Below are 19,041 nucleotides of genomic sequence, written 5' to 3'. Positions count from 1 at the left end.
TAAGAGGGGGGCTGCGTTAAGTTGACCCCTCAGTGTTATTTTTTTTTAGCGGGTTAGGGAATTGATAAAAACCAATTTGAAAATTATTTAAAATATATTGGTATCATTTTGATATTGATAGCTACATTTGTAGAGGGCTCCGTGAATTTAGCCCCCTACAACTTTTTTTTTATTTCCTGAGGTCCCTTTGTCCCTGATGATTTATAAATTCGGTGATTGGATTTACAATTAATTTACAATTGTTTACAATTTGTCCGAAAAAAATTGCACAATGTGGAGAGGCCAGCTTCAAATACGTCAATAAATGTTTTCAAATTTACAAATGGACGATAATCTGTCGCTAATTTTATTTGTTGGAAAATAAACCAACATTATTATGAATAATATGATATAATAATATATATTTTATAGAATACATGTGTATAAACAATTTTATAAATTTTTATAAACATTTACTAAAATAATCTTTAAAAGTTATAATATAAGCTATTCTTAATCATTATAACATATAATTGTATCATAAAGTATCCAAAATCACAATGTATATAGGTGAATATATTTCATTCAAATTGAAAGCACTCAGTATTTTGTTTAGCCATAAAATATATAAAATTAAAAGATAATTAAAATTATATAATATATATATATATATATATATATTTACGAATAACGTATGTATTTGTATTTCTTTACTTAAGTTATAGATGTAACTATAAAATATAAAATGTTAAAATTAATACAATCATTATTTGTGTTTATAATGATTTAAATAAATACAATATACAAGATTAATATATATATATATTTTATTAATAATATTATAATATATTTGTCCATTAATCAAGTCAAGTCCAAACAAATCAATAATAAAAATTTAAAAAACAAACAATTTTTATCTTTTTTTAAAGTGCCAATTCTATAAAATAATATTAAAAAAATGTATAACTTCTATAGTCTTTTAATTTGGCACTTTCATAAAGATTGAATACTTATACAATTATTATCCATTTGGATTTAAAACTCAATGTTTTCTAAACACTAAAATAAATAGCACCTAATAATTGAGATTTTTCTGTTTAACTAAGTCCAAAAAATTATTTTGAGCATAAAACTTTTTTCGTAACATTCTAGGTAACAAATAAGTAATGGTAGATACGGATATATAGTCCAAAATCTTATATAAACTAATTATTTTTTACACGGTATACGCGGTTAAATTTGAGGTCGATACTGCTAATGAACAAAACAATAAACAATAATTTAAAAAAAAAACTTAATAATTAACAATCACAAGAATAAGTTTCACCAGCAGAAGGGTTTCTGTGAAGACTCCGTAGCACACACAGCGACATCACCATTTCCGTAGACAGGCTGCTGCAGACCACTTGGATGATGGCCTATCAAAAAGCCAATGATATTCATCATATACGCAACATAAATAGAGCGACATTGGAAATATCATTTGATTTAGAGCCTTCGACAATACGCATTTTAGGAGAAACTGGGCTGCAAATGTTATTTTTATTTTTTGTTATCAAGCAAAACCAAACCATAAAACAACATACACGTTAGTTAAATTATATATTTATATAATATAATAATAATGAAATATCTACCTCAATGATTTGACCAATGATTCCATAGTTGCATATATCCTGTCGAAGTGTGGACGGTTTTCTGGCTGATATTGCCAGCATTGTAACATAAGACGATAAATCTCTTCGGGTGTTCCTTCAGGAGCAGGCATTCTATAGCCTAATATTAATTTAAAATAAAACAAGTTATTATTTATTGTTGATTATTATTAAAAATAATCAATAATTATATTAATATTATATTAAGGTTTGATTACTCTTAAAATCGTTTTTTACTTCTTTATTACCTGTATCAATTTTTTCTCGGGCCTTTGAATTACTAAGACCACTATAGGGTGTTCCTCCTTTGGCAAATATCTCCCAACATAGTACACCATAACTCCAAACGTCACATAATGTAGTATATTTACCTATATTCATAAGTAAATAATAATAGGAGAATATCATATTTACAAACTTTTATCTTAACCTTAATTTGACTTACCAAAATTAAGAGCTTCGGGAGCTGTCCATTTAATTGGAATTTGTTTCATACCATCAGATACTATATACTCTTCTTCTTCTCTGGACATACCAAAATCAGAAATCTTCACTATATTTTTATCATCTAATTTGAATAGGGAAAATTAAATTATTAGGTTTTAATCAGTATTTTTTTTTAAATCTTATTTTTTGGATCAGCTATTTAGATGACTAGACTTTTTATTTTTTTCTCTTGATTATTGTATAAACTATAAATAATATAATGTATCTATAGTTTTATAGATATTATCATAAACTTATAATAATAATAGTAGATGATATTATTTAAACCAGCGGTTCTCAACCTTTTTATATTCGCGTACCACCTACACAGTTTGAAAATTTTTACGTACCACCTGACCATTTTTTTTACTTAATAATGTATATGTTTATGTTACATGTATAGAATTTTATTTTGTTAGGAATTACAAAATGATAGGAATTAAGTGTTTAATGTACAAAAATAAATTAAATTAAATATATGTACAATTATTATTATTATTATTATTTATTATTACGATTACAAACGACCTCCACACCACCAAATAAACCAAATAATATTTAATGTTAATAATGATTTATTCCAATTTTTTTTATAAAGGAAGATTTTGTTCGCGTACCACCTATGAGCTTTCCGCGTACCACTAGTGATACGCATACCATAGGTTGAGAAGTGCTAATTTAAACTATTGTAACTAATTATTTTAATTAAAAAATGCTGGATTATGAGACTTTGCAAAAGATTTTTTTGAATCATATCTTAGTAACAGAACTAAAATAGTAAAAATAAAAAATGGAAATAGTAAACCTACGAATTTTACACACTTTGTTCCCATAGGCGTGCGCACGGGGCGAGCGGGACGAGCCCCGGCTCGACTGGAATCTTTTTAGGGGCATAGTAAAATTTCAAATTTGTGTATATTATATTTGACTTTATCGTTATATTCGTGGAGATCATGAAAATTGTATTTGTCGTAATAGTGAAATAAAATAAAAATATTTGTGTACAACCACATAATTTTTATTGATTTATTTATCTGACTAAAACATTGTGCATTAAATGTCAAAACATGTACTTAGTATGACTGAAGAAGTATTAAAGAGTCTATACTCCATAGTATAGACAATGGCCTATCGCCTATGGAAAATAAGAAAATTAATTTATCAATTATTACATAATTACACATTTTTATATTACCTACTAAGTTTATATGTATTATAATTAGATATAAAAAATGCATTGGTATGTATTAATATAATATGTAATTTTATTTTTAACTTAAAAAATATACAAGTACTTATGCCTAGCACATTTATGTCGTATACACATTGCACATACAACTTGATTCTATTTGCATAGGTATATACATGTACACAATTTTAAATTTACAATTATTACAATTATGTTGTAATATATTATATTACAGTATGTTAATGTGTCAAAAAAAATTAGGGGCACTGTTCAAGTGTTGGGGCATTAATTCTTCCAGGCTGGACCGGAAATTAAAGTCTGCGCACGCCTATGTCTGTTCCTCAAAGAACAATCCTAAGGCCATTACTTTTTAAAATGTTTATTAATAGTTAACTAAATTTAAATATAACAAAAGAAATAATTTGTTATGCTGACGACACCTTAGTGTTATTGAAGGAAAAATCGAATGATTTATTATTCGAATTAGCTAATAAATCAATTAAACTAATAAAGCCAGGGACGTACGCAAAAAAAAGTTTTGGGAGTGTTTTTGAAAATCAATTATTGAAAAGTAGAACTTTTTTAATAAATATACAAAAATAAAAATTATGAAAATTAGGTATACATAAAAATACTTTTTTTAAATACAAACATTGATTTAACAAAATCAACATTAAAATTGAATAAGTAAATATCATACAAAAACCTAAGTATTTCAGGGGGTTGAACACCAAAAACACCTCTCTGTGTACGTGCTTGAATAAAGTCATAGTTTAATAACAATTATTATATGGTAATTAATTTAAACAAATCTAATTTTTATAATTTAATATTTATAACAATAATAATAATGTGTTAGTTGACCAATCACTGAGTAGGGAAAGATGTAGAGAATTACTTGTAGCAGCTCAGGTCTTACGAGGACCGTTAAGCTAAGGAAAGAAAATAATAATAATAATAATAATATTAAAAACTATAAATTACTTTTATTAATAGTAATTGTAAACAAATAAATTACTGTTATTATATTGAAATAAAAAGTTATTAAAAATAAAGTATTTAGGTTTGACTTATGGTAATAAACTAAATTGAAAATACCATATTGAACATTTAATCATTTTGGTAAGGACATTTTTTTTTTATATTTAAAACACTTATTAGACTAATATTAGATACAAAAATTTTAAAGACAGTATAAATTTCATTAGTATTAACATACATATTTTATATTTTAATACTGTATAAGCATTTGGAGAGGTACTTAAGGTACTTAATAAACATATTTTACATCATTACACTCTACAATCAACTTTTTAATACCTAATAAAGTATATTTTTAAAAAGCCTTCTCACTCCGACTAGCATAATATATAAACTGTTTAATGTTAATAATCTAGAAATACTACATAAAACTCACTTATTTTTATTATTATAGTATATAAATATAAAAATCTTATAAAAAAAAAAAATCAATGTATAATTTTAACACTAGATAGAAGGAAAAAAGCAATGTAAATCCCCTTGTGTATAAAACAAATTATTTAGTATGTCGTCTTTAAATATTGGTACTAATTTATTACGTGATCAAAACATTATATTGATTCTTTTTCAACATTTACTTAATTTAAGATGGAAGTATGTTAAAAATTTAATTTAATCTATATTATTATTTATTTGTATTTAGATAATATAATTTTAATTATTGTACAATCGTTGAATCGTTTTATTTTTATCTTGTGTTTTGACACTTTACTATTGCTGTTATTAAAATGTATCTTATTGTTAATTAATGATTTACCCAATCTAAAACAAGTTTACTTAGAAATTGGGTCAGAAAGTATTTTTATTTAAAAATTAATGGATTTAAATATTTCTGAAAGAAAGTTCTTATTTTATTCTACTCTATCTAAAACAATGTTATTTTGTTCATATTATTCTTGTTTAGGTATATATTTGTTTTAAGTTAATAATTAATAACGCAAATACACCAGTTTTATTTTATACATATAATTTTTTCATTTTAAGAGCAATTTTATTTCTGTTCAGTCATTTTTTTTAATTCAAATTAAAAACAAAAAAGGTAGGCAAGAAGGAACCGTTTAGCTATAAATAATGTGTCGAGTGTGTCACTGTAATTGGCGGGCGTGATAAATTTGAATTAAATTTTACGAAAAACAATTTTGATTCGAGACGGGTTAGTCAATCTAGCTAAGAATATCAATAAGTATATTTAATTATATAGTTTTTTAAATAGCTATTAAAATTAAAGTTATTTATTTTACTTTTAATAATATACGTTAAATTGATTTAATTTTTTCCGAAATCATTGGATTTATTAAATTATTATTGGTATTCAATTGATATAATAATAAATATTTATACTATATTACAGTAGTAGAACAATATTTTTCTGGGTACCTACCCCTGTACCTCAGCCACTCCACTCACCTAAACTTTGAATACTTATATATTAAAAAACGTAAGCTATTCGTCCAAATTTCGATTTTTATATATCGAAATACTCCGAAAAATATTCTACTTCAGAATATGAAATTAAAAATGTATATTGTAAATCAAGAAAGTAATTAACATGAGAATTATAGCGACAAAAATATTAAAAAATATATAGGTATATAGTTGTTTTAAAAAAATGTTTACTTCGACTATAAACAAATATTTTGAAATACATTAATTTGAAACATAAAGTGTTTTTGATAAAATAACCGACCTGTATACTATATTTTTATACTTGATGATACAGACAAATTTTTACTAATGTATCCAGCCAAATAAAATGTTAAGCAACACTGATTACACATTTAAGTAAAAATATTTAAATAGTAAGACTGTGTATACATTTATTATATGTATGAATGTACATGTATACTAGGTTGTCACAAATTCAGGAAAACAGTTTTAAAATAGATCTTGTCAGTAAGTTAAGTAACTAACTTGATTATTTTACTATTCATCGAAATAATATTGTTTTTCTACTAAAAAAAATTAAAATAATATACTTCATCAGGACGCTATATTCAAAAACGTACCACTCCCAGTTAAACCGGGATATTTGGCAATCCTAAGCATACTGCAAAATAAGTTTAAAATGTTTACTCGTGCCTCATTTCTTTGTATATAATATGTATTCTATAATTTATAAACTTACCAACTAAACAGTTTCGAGCTGCGAGATCACGGTGAATGCAGTTCTTACTCTCTAAGTACATCATGCCAGCGGCTGCATCACGACACATTGAGACCAATTGGAGAACAGATAAGGTCTTGGAATTATTTCTTAAATACGATAACAACGACCCTCCTATAAACACAAATATTTATTTAGTAGACAATAAACATCATAAAAAATAGCACATATAATAGTCAATTATAGTAGGATGTTCAAACGATTATTAACCTATGATGTTTGATTAAATCAACAGCTTATTACTTATACTTATTATTATTATATTTAATACAAAATAATAATAACAGAATGTATTTAAAAATACTTGCCTGCGACTAGTTCCATGACTATCATAATAGGTTGTTTTTGCACACAGATACCGATAAGCTTAACAACATTAGGGTGATCGTATTGTTTCAAAATACGACCTTCCTGCAGAAATTTCTTTTTGTGTTCATCTGGTACGGTAACACGACATGTTTTTACCGCAGCTTCCTTGTTAGTAGACCGCAGTCTTGCTTTATAAACATCACCAAAATTACCCTGAAATCATACGTATGAAATGAAAAAATTATTTATATACAAATTGTATATTTATATAATGAACATACTCTGCCTATTTTTTCAAGTAGTAAAACATCATCATTGTTTAATTCCCAGCGTTCTCTAGGAATTGGTTGTCGAAGTATAGCTCCTGAGCGACTAGTGACTGGTAATGCACTTTGATATTGATATGTAATAAGTTCTTGAATGGTAGGGAATGATGGTCCTTCAAAACGAAACTCACCCTATATTTAAAATATATTTTTTTTAAATTATTGGCACAATAATTTTGTCTAACTTAATTTGTAAACGTTTCACTTACCTCAGAAGTGGTTTGAACAATAAAATGCTTGTGACCACCCCAACATACAGATAACACCGTCTGATTTTCATCGTTCCTAGTAGTTTCTCTCACTAAAAAGTCACCTTCTTTTGTTAAAAGCCGAACAACTTCTTCTCTCGGTAACACTCCATGGAACCATTCTTCTTCTATTAATGATTTCACAGAAGATCCAACCTAAAGTAATAATAATATTAAATCATGCAAATTGTTGTTTAAAATAAATTTTGTTATTGTAAATAACACATTAAGAAGACGATATACTCGCATCTATTGTTTTCGTATTAGAAACGCATAGCAAATTAGTTGACCTATAATTGAATTTGAATGTCAAACTATTATCTAGTGCTCGATGTAGAATTTTTGAGATAATTTAATTTTAAGCATGGTATGAGCATTTGAATTTTGAAATTCTTACAAATAACATACGCAAGTATAACGTGGTCTAGTATAAAGTAGATAAACACAATGAGTTTTATGGAAAAATGTCAATGTTTTAGAGAAAAAATACTCAAAAATGTTGTTATAATTTGTAAGGTTAAAACACTCAACTCATTAATATTCATCCCGTCATTAATTTTAAATAATAATACTAATAATTTAAAAAACCAAATTCTATACATTTTTATTCACATCACACAAATTATTAGTAATAACCATAATACAAATACAAAATTTCTAAGCATGTCGTCGAACATTGTTAAAATGAGTATTAGTCATTCTCAAATAAACGAGATTCACCTGAACAGATTAAATGAATCATAAAAAAGGTAATTTTGTATAATATATTCTATAGAAATTATTGTTTAATATAGTAAATTAACTTCATACAATTATGTTAGTAAAAGCTTACCACACTAGGCAAAAAGTTGTTAGAATTGTTGTCAGCAAATGGCACAGGCGTGACTATCGGTCGCATATCAACAATAACCGATCCGTCGTTTCCATCTAAACTGTCAGAATGATAGTGATTGCTATTATCACTATTTTGTGGACCTACTCCTGAGCTGGGTGTAGTTGTAGTAATGGCACTATTATTATTTTGCACTGAATTTGAATCCATTGAAAGGTTACCATTCCCTGAATTTGGTACAGACTTACGACGGAATGGTTTACGCAAGATGTCTACCAAGCTAGACGTAGCCAATGTAGTAGCTATAGTCATCATGGATGAGGCTTGACTAACATTACTTAACGAAGGCCTTTTCAGAGTACCATCAACCTGGAAATTGAATAAATTATGCAATTCATTTTATTATGTAAAAGTAAAAAGATAGATATAAATAAAAATATAATATTAACTTACAGTAATGTCAATATCGTTTATATCTAATGACGGAAGATCGCATCCAGAAGGCAATTCTTCACAACCAATTTCAAAAAGTGCTTTTTTTATAACATCTACTTGCTTTTGTAGTCTATGTTCTTCGCTTTTGAGTTCAATTAATTGTAGTTCTCTAAAATGGAATAAAATTTGTATGCAAAAATTATCCTCTTCGCACTAAAATATTTTTCTCGACTGTTAAATACAGCATTAACACAAAGCGTATAAGTATTAATATATTTCAAGTACGAAAAGATAAATGGCCAAAGTCCAATTGCCCACGCTATTTTTTCAACACAATGTTTTTTAGAAAAGTGGGATAAAGTTTGAGCGGAAACATTAATATTTTTGATAATTTAAACTTACCAATAACGTGTTTTTATAAATAAAACTGATAAAAATTGTTTCCACTGAATTTACTAAATTTAAATATCAAATAGACTGAATACAATATAAATATTAGGCAAGAATTCTGGTAAATAATATCTAATGACCGGTCCTAGGTCACTTGGTACGGTCGGATAAAAATTAAGATGGCAGAACGCAGACAGTTTGTACTATTATGTATATAAAGTACAAATAAAATATAAACGAGTCGTTATAGCATCGGTTCAAAATGAAAATCTCCTTAAGAATTCATAAGGAACAAAATTTCAATGCTGGTGAAAATAATAATAAACTATTAAATTTATGTAACCAGCATCAAAAAAATAAAATAACAAATTTTCAAATTCCTTACTTAAATATATTGTTATATTATACATAACATGTAATTTTTAACGATTTTTTTTAATATTATTATTTATTTATATAAATTTTAACATAATTTTTGATAATATAGTAGTAAAATAACTGATTATTTTGACTTGTTAATATACCTATTATATTTTTTAACGTTTGTAAAATTTAATTTTTACATTTTAATAATTTACATTATAATACAAGTATATACTTCTTTTGTATTTAATAGTACAACGTGTCCGCGTTAAACGGTTTAAACAATAGACCGTACAAAGTGACCGTTTTCCCTGATGACCTAACCTCAATACAAATTATATATTTTATTGTACTTAAAGACAATAAAGAATTCATTACAACTAATTTATGTAAGTAGTGTAAGGTAACTACTTATTATTTAATATAATTTTTTCCATTGTATCATATATCATTATTCCATTTTAAATGGAAAACATTCTATTAATTAGATAAAAAAATATGTATGAAACATTAGTATTTAATAAAGTTGTATAATATAATATGATACAATACAATTTAAAAATCACATATTATATTTTTACACACTTAAAAAAACCCCAAAAGTATAATTTCAATATTAAAATTTAAAACAGTGCATGAGTTATTGAGATTTTGTCTTCAAATTGATTAATATACAATTTCAAAATAATAATAAATAAAATGGATATCTATTTATTATTTCTATATACCAAATAATATATATAGTACGGACAAAGTAGGAAGTCGGGCATTGTGCAGTGACCGGGCACTGTAACATATATATGACACAATATGATATATGCTATACCATAACCAGATAACTGAGTAATTTTATTCTTTTGGTAATCGGTGGTTGGTTAGGTTAGACAAAGAAATGAAGATACGATTATCAAGGAGCAATGTTGTATTGCTATCATATGCATAGCACATTTATGATAGGAAAACGGTAATAGGAATAATAATAATAATATAAACACAACACAAATCTATGTTTGAAATAACTAATGCGCAAAGCCTGCACGTTGACATTTACCCCTCGACATCATCACTTACGAATTATTTTCTGACTTGTTATCTACACTGGTTTCTATAGCATCTTGGCATTCTTTCAGCCGGGTTTCAAGTTCAGTCATTTTATTGCGCACCCAGTCCATAGTCAGATTGTCGACTGCCAACTGGTTAGCTTGCAGATGTCCAGACGTATCGCCTTGCACTAATGCGTCGTCGAATGAGATCTCGACGTCATTTCGTTCAGTCCTGAAACGCCGTAAAAAACCATTATGATAATTTGATTAGGTATTGACTTTTGAAAAATAATACATAGAACCTAAGTGAAATCAATAATATGCTGTAATATTATATAATTAATTTCGAGAGGCGTCTATAACATGATTTAGTTAATGTATATGTATACATACTGTGCAGAATATCGATTAACCAATAACCATATAATATTATCATTGCGTTAGTATTGATATATACTGTATCACTGTCTGTTAAAATGTTGATTTATTTCATAATCATCCTAAGAGGTATATTGTGGGGCGCATACTAGTTGCTTCCTGAAGTCAAAAAGGTCAATAATTTTTAAACGAATTGCCTAACTACATAAACATAGTCAACATTTTATCGTAAATGAAAAAGGTCTAGTACTAGTTTCCTCGTAATAGCCTGGTAATAAATATGAAAGTGATGGAATCAAATATTTTCAAACATCATGCAGGTTCAATATAAGTTTTTAATTTTAAAGTTAAAGGATTAAATTTTTTCTTCTCTTTTATGGACAGAAAAAAGTTCAAGGATTCAGTGTACAACTAATGCATGCGAATCTTTCCATAGTAAATTTAATATCTATTTTGAGTCTCCGCATAGCATACTAATATACATACATTTATCGAAGTCTTAGAATTAATTCAGACTGAGATTGTAAATTTAATACAAAGTTCTAATAAGCCTAAACCACATGCACTATTAAAAAATAGAAACAAAATAATTTTAGTAAAAAGTTTTTAATAAAAAAGTTGAATGAAAAAAAATATCAAATATTAAGTACCTACCTACAAATATTGACTAAAAACTATAAGCCTAAGCAATGTTATAAATATATTTTTACCATTGTATTACCATACATTTGTTTTATTGACTTCTTATTATAAAATTAACAAATTTTTTTATATTATTGATTTTAGTATAACTGAGTATACTTATTATTTGTATAAATGTATATACTATATTATAGTACATAATATATATAGTTACCTAAGACTGATATTTTTAATAATAATAAAACAATAAATAGTTTAAAAATATTAAAAAAAATTGAATACTTCTAAATAACTATAATCGTATATACTAGATAATAGAATAATATAGAATAATAGCAATAATTATTATGTTACCGCAAACTTAATTAATATAATAATAATAATAATTATTATTATTTACTGAAGTTTATTAACCACTAGATACTTGATTGTATAATGTATACGAGAGGGTCGAGAGTTAATATTAATATGAAAATTCTTGGGAGGTAACTCGTATATATATTCGGTGTTATACGATTAAGAACCTTTTATTTTTTTAGTAACACGATTGAGAACGATTGTCGACAAATCAAAGAAATAATATTTTGTACCTTATATTCAAACGATTGGGAACGATTTTTTAAGCGACATTGTATTCATCTAAATTTTTAGCAAATATCTTCCTACACATATAGTTATTTCTGTTTTGAAGAAAACTCAAACACAAACCGTGACAATAATGAAATAAATCGAAAACAATATTATCAAAACCATGGCCAGTAATGACTATGATCATATTATTTCTATAAATAATTCTTATTAAGAGTTTGAACAAACTAAAGATATCATGGCTTCATGAAAATTAACTAAAAATAAGTACTTGGGAAAAAAAATTAAATTATATCTTAAACTGACAAATAATTGATATTTGTATTTATTCTAAATGACAAAAAAATCCATATCAAATGTTAATAATATGTCATATTAAAATTTATTATCAGATGACAGATATACTATTTTGTATTTTTAATCAATGCGGCAACGTTGCATAAAAGTTAGCAGGTAAAAACGTTCTCAATCGTGTTCTACCCATAATTATAAGCTACCTGGTCATCGGAGGCAACTAGTTAATATTGATCTTTTTATTTACAATAAAGAATAGGAGGCAAGTCTTCGTATATTTTGGAAGACAACTATAGTATGTACTATGTACCGTCAAGCATCGATATTGTCAATCAGAGGTGAATAAAATAAAATACAATTAGATAGGTTACTTATTTATCTTTATTATTTAATTAGGTACTAACTTTTTTGTATAGTCGTTATACTCTTCACACGGTTGTATGATATCCGTACATGATTCCATACGCAAGCCGATCTGTACGAATTCTTCGGACGCCGGATTCCACTGCACGGCCAATTCAATTAAAGCGTTTTTCCTAAAAATTAAAAAGTTAAAAAAATTAAAGTTATTACTGTTTCGAGACATTGATTTGTCGACAACAAAATATTATTGTTTAGGTCAAACGCGCGAGACTACAATATCAATTACACTAACCAATCGGCTATGATATTTTCCAGCTCTTGTTTATGATGTTGCATAAATGCTGGCATCATTATTGTCTGGAAGTCTTTTTCTGATTCTTGGGCTTCGGCAATTAATAGGACGTATTCATTATGTACAAGATGCAATCGCCGACAAGCCCTTTGATATTTTTCCCGAACATCATCCAATTTTCTTCCTCCTCGGCCGCCTATTTTAAAAATTATTAAATAATATTTATAAAATAATTGAATGACTCAAAAACGTTAAAAAAATGTTTAAAGATTGTTTTCTTATTTTAAGAATATACAAATAAACTTACTTTTGAAAAAATGTTCTTCAAATCTTGATCTCATTGAACGATAGGTTTCTAAGTGTTTGGTGTAATCTGCTTTTTTCCTTGCTAACTCGTCGACCAACTAAAAAGCAGAAATGTAATTGAAGTATTATGTGTATGGATTCCTATCAACTAATAATTATTCTATTCAATAAAAATTTGTCAAATCACCCAGTTATCATGATTACCCCCTGCTAAGTATTAGCGTCATGAGCACATTTTTTATCGAGTTATACAACAAACTACATTAGTATACATTACAAAATTCTAATTTAACATGAATATTTTAAACATAAAAAAAATATATGAAGTATATAGTATATTATACAATATGTGTGGTACATATTCATAGTTGTATACCAATAATTTATCTTTTGTTTATATTTTTGGAAGAATTGCTTAAAGTTGAATGTTGATATCGCAATATTCACCAAGTACCAAAAATAATAAGTTCTTACAATTCTTACATCTTGTTAGGTTTTATCGAGATCCCAGAATGATTAAATTATAATAAAAAATTAATATAAATACGATTACAAGGAACAATAAAGGTAAGGTAGGTTAGTAAAAGGTTAAAACTAACCTAATATTCAAGTAAATGTTTAAAATAAAATCCTATTCGATTGGAATAGTAAAAAAAATAAAAACAATTACGTAATTATTGTATAAATAGATCTCAGGAAAAACTCATGGTTTAATAAATAGTACGTAGATGTATGAATGAGTATTAAATAATCCTGTTTAAGTGACAATCTTATAATTGAGTACCTCGTTTATCAGTCGATCAAAATTATGGCCTCAGAATATTATTGACAAAGCCACTTTCAAAGATGTAAAATATATTATACAGTATTATGTAAATACTATCTGTAATTACCTATTCTCTATAAATATTATAATTTTTAACCATAAGAATAAAATAAATATGGTACCTAAACTTAAATTTGTTTCGCATACAAAAAAGACAGAATGTAAATAACGGGATTACAAACTTGATGTTTAAATATAACTCTGGCCTCCCACACACGCAGTAATATTATAATGTCATAGGTAGTGCATACTGCATACTATAGTCTATACTTTATACAAATAAACGTATTTCAACATTTAACTTGATGAAATTATTATATTTATAATTTCATATAATCTCATATGGAAATGTACAATATTTCAAAATTAATCGAATTTCTATATTAATCAACACTGGCGTATTTGAAACTATTAAAATAGGTAAATCTTATATAATGAAATAATTAATTTAATGATTGTAATTTATCTACTATCCATTGTAGGTAGAATACGAAAGTAAATTCATCATGGAAAGTATTCTCTTAAAATACTTATTTTGTATGATAGAATAGGTCGCTCTAGTATTATAGCTACTTTATATATACTTATTATAAATTATAATTTATTTAGTCAAGTGAAATACGAGGATATCAAACTTTGTCAATTCAAATTTAACATGACATATTATACATATCGTATTAGATATAATTGTCATAACCTAAAATAACATTATTTCGAAATATAATTTGATTATCAAGGTGTATATAGTAGATACGTCAATTAATAAATATCAATAAACAACTAATGTTAATATATTGCATACCCAACTGTTCGAATTGTTATTTGCTAATATTTAACGGTTTAATGTGTAAGTATAAAATAAAGTATTAACCTATTTTTAGTTAGGTTAGGTTTTTCAAAACTTCAGATAAATCCATTCTATATATACTTTAAAATAATAACATAAAATAAAAAAAAAATTGATAATTACAAAAAATTTTAGTTTAAAATCAAATTTGTGTTTAAAAATAAAAATAAATATTGTTTTATGAATTTGTATTTCATGAATATCGTCATTATGTAGAATATAATCTTATAATTATTTAGAATACATTTGTGTACTTATTAATTATTTGAGTCCTATAAGTGTCGTATTTTTTATAAAAAAAAATTACCTCAACAACAAGACTATAATAATATAATGACGTAGTTTTTTTATACAAGTATTTAACTAGCTGAAAATATTATCACGAATTGAATTCAAGGTTCTAAAATTTATTGCAAGGTCAGCCCTCTTTTTAAACCTACTCAGATTAATTTTTCCACTTTTTCACATAACAGCCAATTATCCTGAACAACATAATTTTTCTGTAAATAACCGCATGAGCAAATAAATTACAATATTTATTTTAAATTTCTGTATAAATATTAAATTAAAATGAACACAAGTGAAATATCTACAGATTATAGATGGAGTATAATATTTTTAACAATAATAATTATCATATTATTTTGTCTGCATTATTTTAGCTTATAATTTACATGACGTAATAAAAGTAAAATAAAAACAAATTATAAATTTAGGAAAAATAACTACTTGCTTAATTTTTGATGTCTCACCACCATTTATTACAAACTATGAATGTTGTATTTTAATGATATTACTAGTGGCGTAACTAATAGGGATCAACTGAGAGGGGCGTTGGAAATTTCGCTCCCGAACCGAAATTTTAAACTGACGCTACTGTGTGTAATATTACTATTACTAATTGTTATTGACAATATAATATCATACCTACTTATTATACTTTTATCCTAAACATAATATATGATATTATATACATGATGTAGATAATATATTAAATAATTTATTGCATCGCTGTATTTTATTTGGCATCGGTTATAAAGTTATAAGAATAGCACACACATAGAGATTGATTCGTGTAATTTAATATCGCAACATATGCCTAGTGAAATTTTTGATACTAAATATTGATATACAATATAAAATGTACATCGCACACACTCAATGTCTCTATATAAATATTATAGGTATATATTTTATTATCATTCGTACGTGTTAATATAACTATTGGCTATTAATGCTATTATAGTAATTTAATTTATACCATAGCAGTATACAAACATCATGAATAAATGTCAACTGTCAAAATATTGCGAGATATGTCATTTGTATGTTCATGCACAATATATCTATCTATAGATATTTATGTACGTAATATGTCGAGCAAAAACATTTCGTATATTAAAAGCAATAATACAATATAGTTTAAAGTTACAACAAACTTTTTTATTTTTAACTAGTTGCACGTAATTTACAAAAACGTATTTATATATGTATATACTTAAATTATTAGTTGTGAACTTACTTTACAATGCAATAACTAATTAGTGTAAGCTATTCATATAATTAACAAATAATATAAAACATAAACATTATAAGCTATACATAATAGTTTTTAAAATATTATCAAGAAGTGTTGTAATTTGGAAAATAGTAAATACGAATAAATCAGGTTAAAACTTCTTAATGTGCTTCGTTAGTTGGTTCCAATACACCTAATATATATATATATATGTATAAAAACAATTAATAAAATACTGCAATAGTAGTAGTCAATTTTATTTTAAACAATATGCAAGATTAATAACAACTGTAACAATGTGTATGTGTGTGTGTGTGTGTGTGTGTGTGTGTGTGTGTGTGTGTGTGTGTGTGTGTGTGTGTGTGTGTGTGTGTGTGGGCAACGGTTCTCTCTAAGATTTTAGAGATTTTAGAAAGGGCTAAATAATGATTTTGAAAATTACTCCTGCTACTTGTGGTCCGCATATATTTTTAATGGTTATGATTAAATAAACATTTATTATTTATTATTTATACATTAAATTTATTAAATTATTAAATTTATTAGAATAGAATTAGTATATTTATAATGATATTAAATCGATATTGATTTTTTATTTATTTAAAGTTTTTTTGATGTCGGTGAACGTTCCCACTGTTTCTTTTATTATTTTATTTATGACGATACGTGATTTTGGTTTGACAACTGCAGTAAATTATCCAAATGTGCATGCATCACTAAAATGATTTCAATATTTGTTTTTAATAAATGTTAATTTGCTAAAAGACGTTTTGCAAAAATATTTTGACCCAAAAAATGTTAAAATGGAAGATGGATGGTAAGATGGAAGGATACTGATTTTCTTTCAATGTATTCCAAAATAATATTACCTTATTTTCATCATTAAAAATATCTTTTGTTCAGTAGCGTAACCATTTTTTTTCGGGAGGGGGTTGATAAATTTTTATAAAATACAATTTAAGATTTTTGTAGCGATTTTCATATACCATTAAAATTAAAATATTTTTTAAATTTTTTTAATATTTCGGGGTGGGGGCTGCATTCCCCTCAATCCCCCTGGCTACGCCACTGCTCCTGTTCTACGTCTATTAATTCGCTTTTCATCAAACCGGCATTGCAATTAAAAATAATAATTTCAGATATATATTTTGTTGTTACTGCTCACAAATTTTCAATAAATCCAAATGCATTACCTAAGTGTTTAATATCAATAATACCATTGAAAAAAACGTTATTTTATTTCGTGATTAAATCGAATTTGGGACTAGTAATGTTATTAATAAATAATAATAGTTGTATAGCGTCATTAATATTATAAAATATGGGTTAAATAATAATCTTTAAATACGTATCGCACCTAAACCAGTGATTCAATAGAAATAGTCAAATAGCAATAAAAAAATAAGCAAGAATAATAAGATAATATGAATAAAAGTTACTGCGTATAACATTACACTGAAATCAAAATAAGCGTATTTTATTTTTTTTACTTTCTTTAAAATTGAATTTTAAAATGTACAATTTAGTTTTAGCCGCGTAGTGGCAATCGAAAGTGTTGCGAGATAATATTATATTTTGTTGTACATGTAAGGCTTTTTTTCGCACTATGTCTGGCGAACGGTAGACCACCACTACCATAGTCGAATGAGAATAAAATGATGTGTCTAGTCGTAACCTAGTCCCTCAAATTAACCAGGTCGGTGGTAACTGGTAAGTATATGTATATTGTGTACTTGTACCTATATACTATTATATTATATAAAAATAAATCATTTACGCACATAATGAAACATAGGAAAAAAATAAAATAAAAATAACCATAATAACGAACGAAAATAACCGCAGAATATATAACGTGTTTGAAACGTGCAACACGCGAGCCCAATGGCATTTCCGGAGAGTGAACAATTTTCTAGCGAACGCAGTGAACGGTCTCGCACAATCGGAGGTTAACCTAAGCCATACGGCGATTGAATTACCAATTTTTAACTCATACAACTGATTAATGAAAAATCTATTTTATTTGAAACACGACCGAGCGAAGTTAAGAAAAACAAAAAAAAGTCACTTAGATTTTACAAACCAGTGCAACACTCGCTATTATCATTGAAGTTCGTTCAGCTTAGGCGTTGCTGGTCGTAATCCATAAGCACAATTTGAAGGGAACTTGGAGGGCTAAGTCCTCCCAAAATGGTTTATATATATTCCCTTCCACCTTAATATATCTCAGGGAGCAACAGCAGTAGGTACATACATGCAAATCATAATAACACCTCCAAATTTTAAACTCAAATTGCGCTATTACCTATACAGAATTATTATATTATTATTACCATTGCGCATTTGCGCCGCACGCAATCGTCCCGACGAATACAATAATAATAATACGTAATGATACGATGAGTATAATGTAACGTTCGTGGTCGTGGCTAGAATAACGATATAACTCTACTATATAATATAATATTATAGCTTAGATTTTATTATTGTTATAAATTTCTTCTCCTCTGTCGAAAGACAGTCTCT

The 19,041-nt window shown here is 26.3% G+C and overlaps 1 protein-coding gene across 5 annotated transcripts in view; it reads right to left on the bottom strand.

Annotated features, from left to right (window-relative positions):
• Window positions 1–931: 931 nt before the first annotated feature.
• The window catches only part of LOC113551837 (tyrosine-protein kinase Fer), a 44,925-nt gene continuing 26,815 nt past the window's right edge, over window positions 932–19,041 (bottom strand). The window contains exons 2-15 of one of the 5 annotated variants that reach the window (XM_026954359.1): window positions 13,325–13,421; window positions 13,018–13,213; window positions 12,767–12,898; window positions 10,489–10,692; window positions 8,683–8,833; window positions 8,230–8,598; window positions 7,359–7,553; window positions 7,105–7,281; window positions 6,823–7,036; window positions 6,476–6,628; window positions 2,080–2,202; window positions 1,883–2,005; window positions 1,617–1,755; window positions 932–1,506 (exon numbers count right to left, since the gene is read on the bottom strand). In XM_026954359.1, the coding sequence (XP_026810160.1) occupies window positions 1,422–1,506; window positions 1,617–1,755; window positions 1,883–2,005; window positions 2,080–2,202; window positions 6,476–6,628; window positions 6,823–7,036; window positions 7,105–7,281; window positions 7,359–7,553; window positions 8,230–8,598; window positions 8,683–8,833; window positions 10,489–10,692; window positions 12,767–12,898; window positions 13,018–13,213; window positions 13,325–13,421 (2,358 nt within the window). In that variant the 3' untranslated portion in view covers window positions 932–1,421. Of the gene's footprint in view, window positions 1,507–1,616; window positions 1,756–1,882; window positions 2,006–2,079; window positions 2,203–6,475; window positions 6,629–6,822; window positions 7,037–7,104; window positions 7,282–7,358; window positions 7,554–8,229; window positions 8,599–8,682; window positions 8,834–10,488; window positions 10,693–12,766; window positions 12,899–13,017; window positions 13,214–13,324; window positions 13,422–19,041 lie in introns of those variants that run through there. The other 4 variants (XM_026954360.1, XM_026954361.1, XM_026954363.1 and 1 more) reach the window with 4 other exon arrangements.

Source organism: Rhopalosiphum maidis, chromosome 2, assembly GCF_003676215.2.
Source record: "Rhopalosiphum maidis isolate BTI-1 chromosome 2, ASM367621v3, whole genome shotgun sequence".
In the NCBI taxonomy this organism is placed as follows: Eukaryota; Metazoa; Arthropoda; class Insecta; order Hemiptera; family Aphididae; genus Rhopalosiphum; species Rhopalosiphum maidis.
This window is presented reverse-complemented; position numbering and strand designations above follow the sequence as displayed.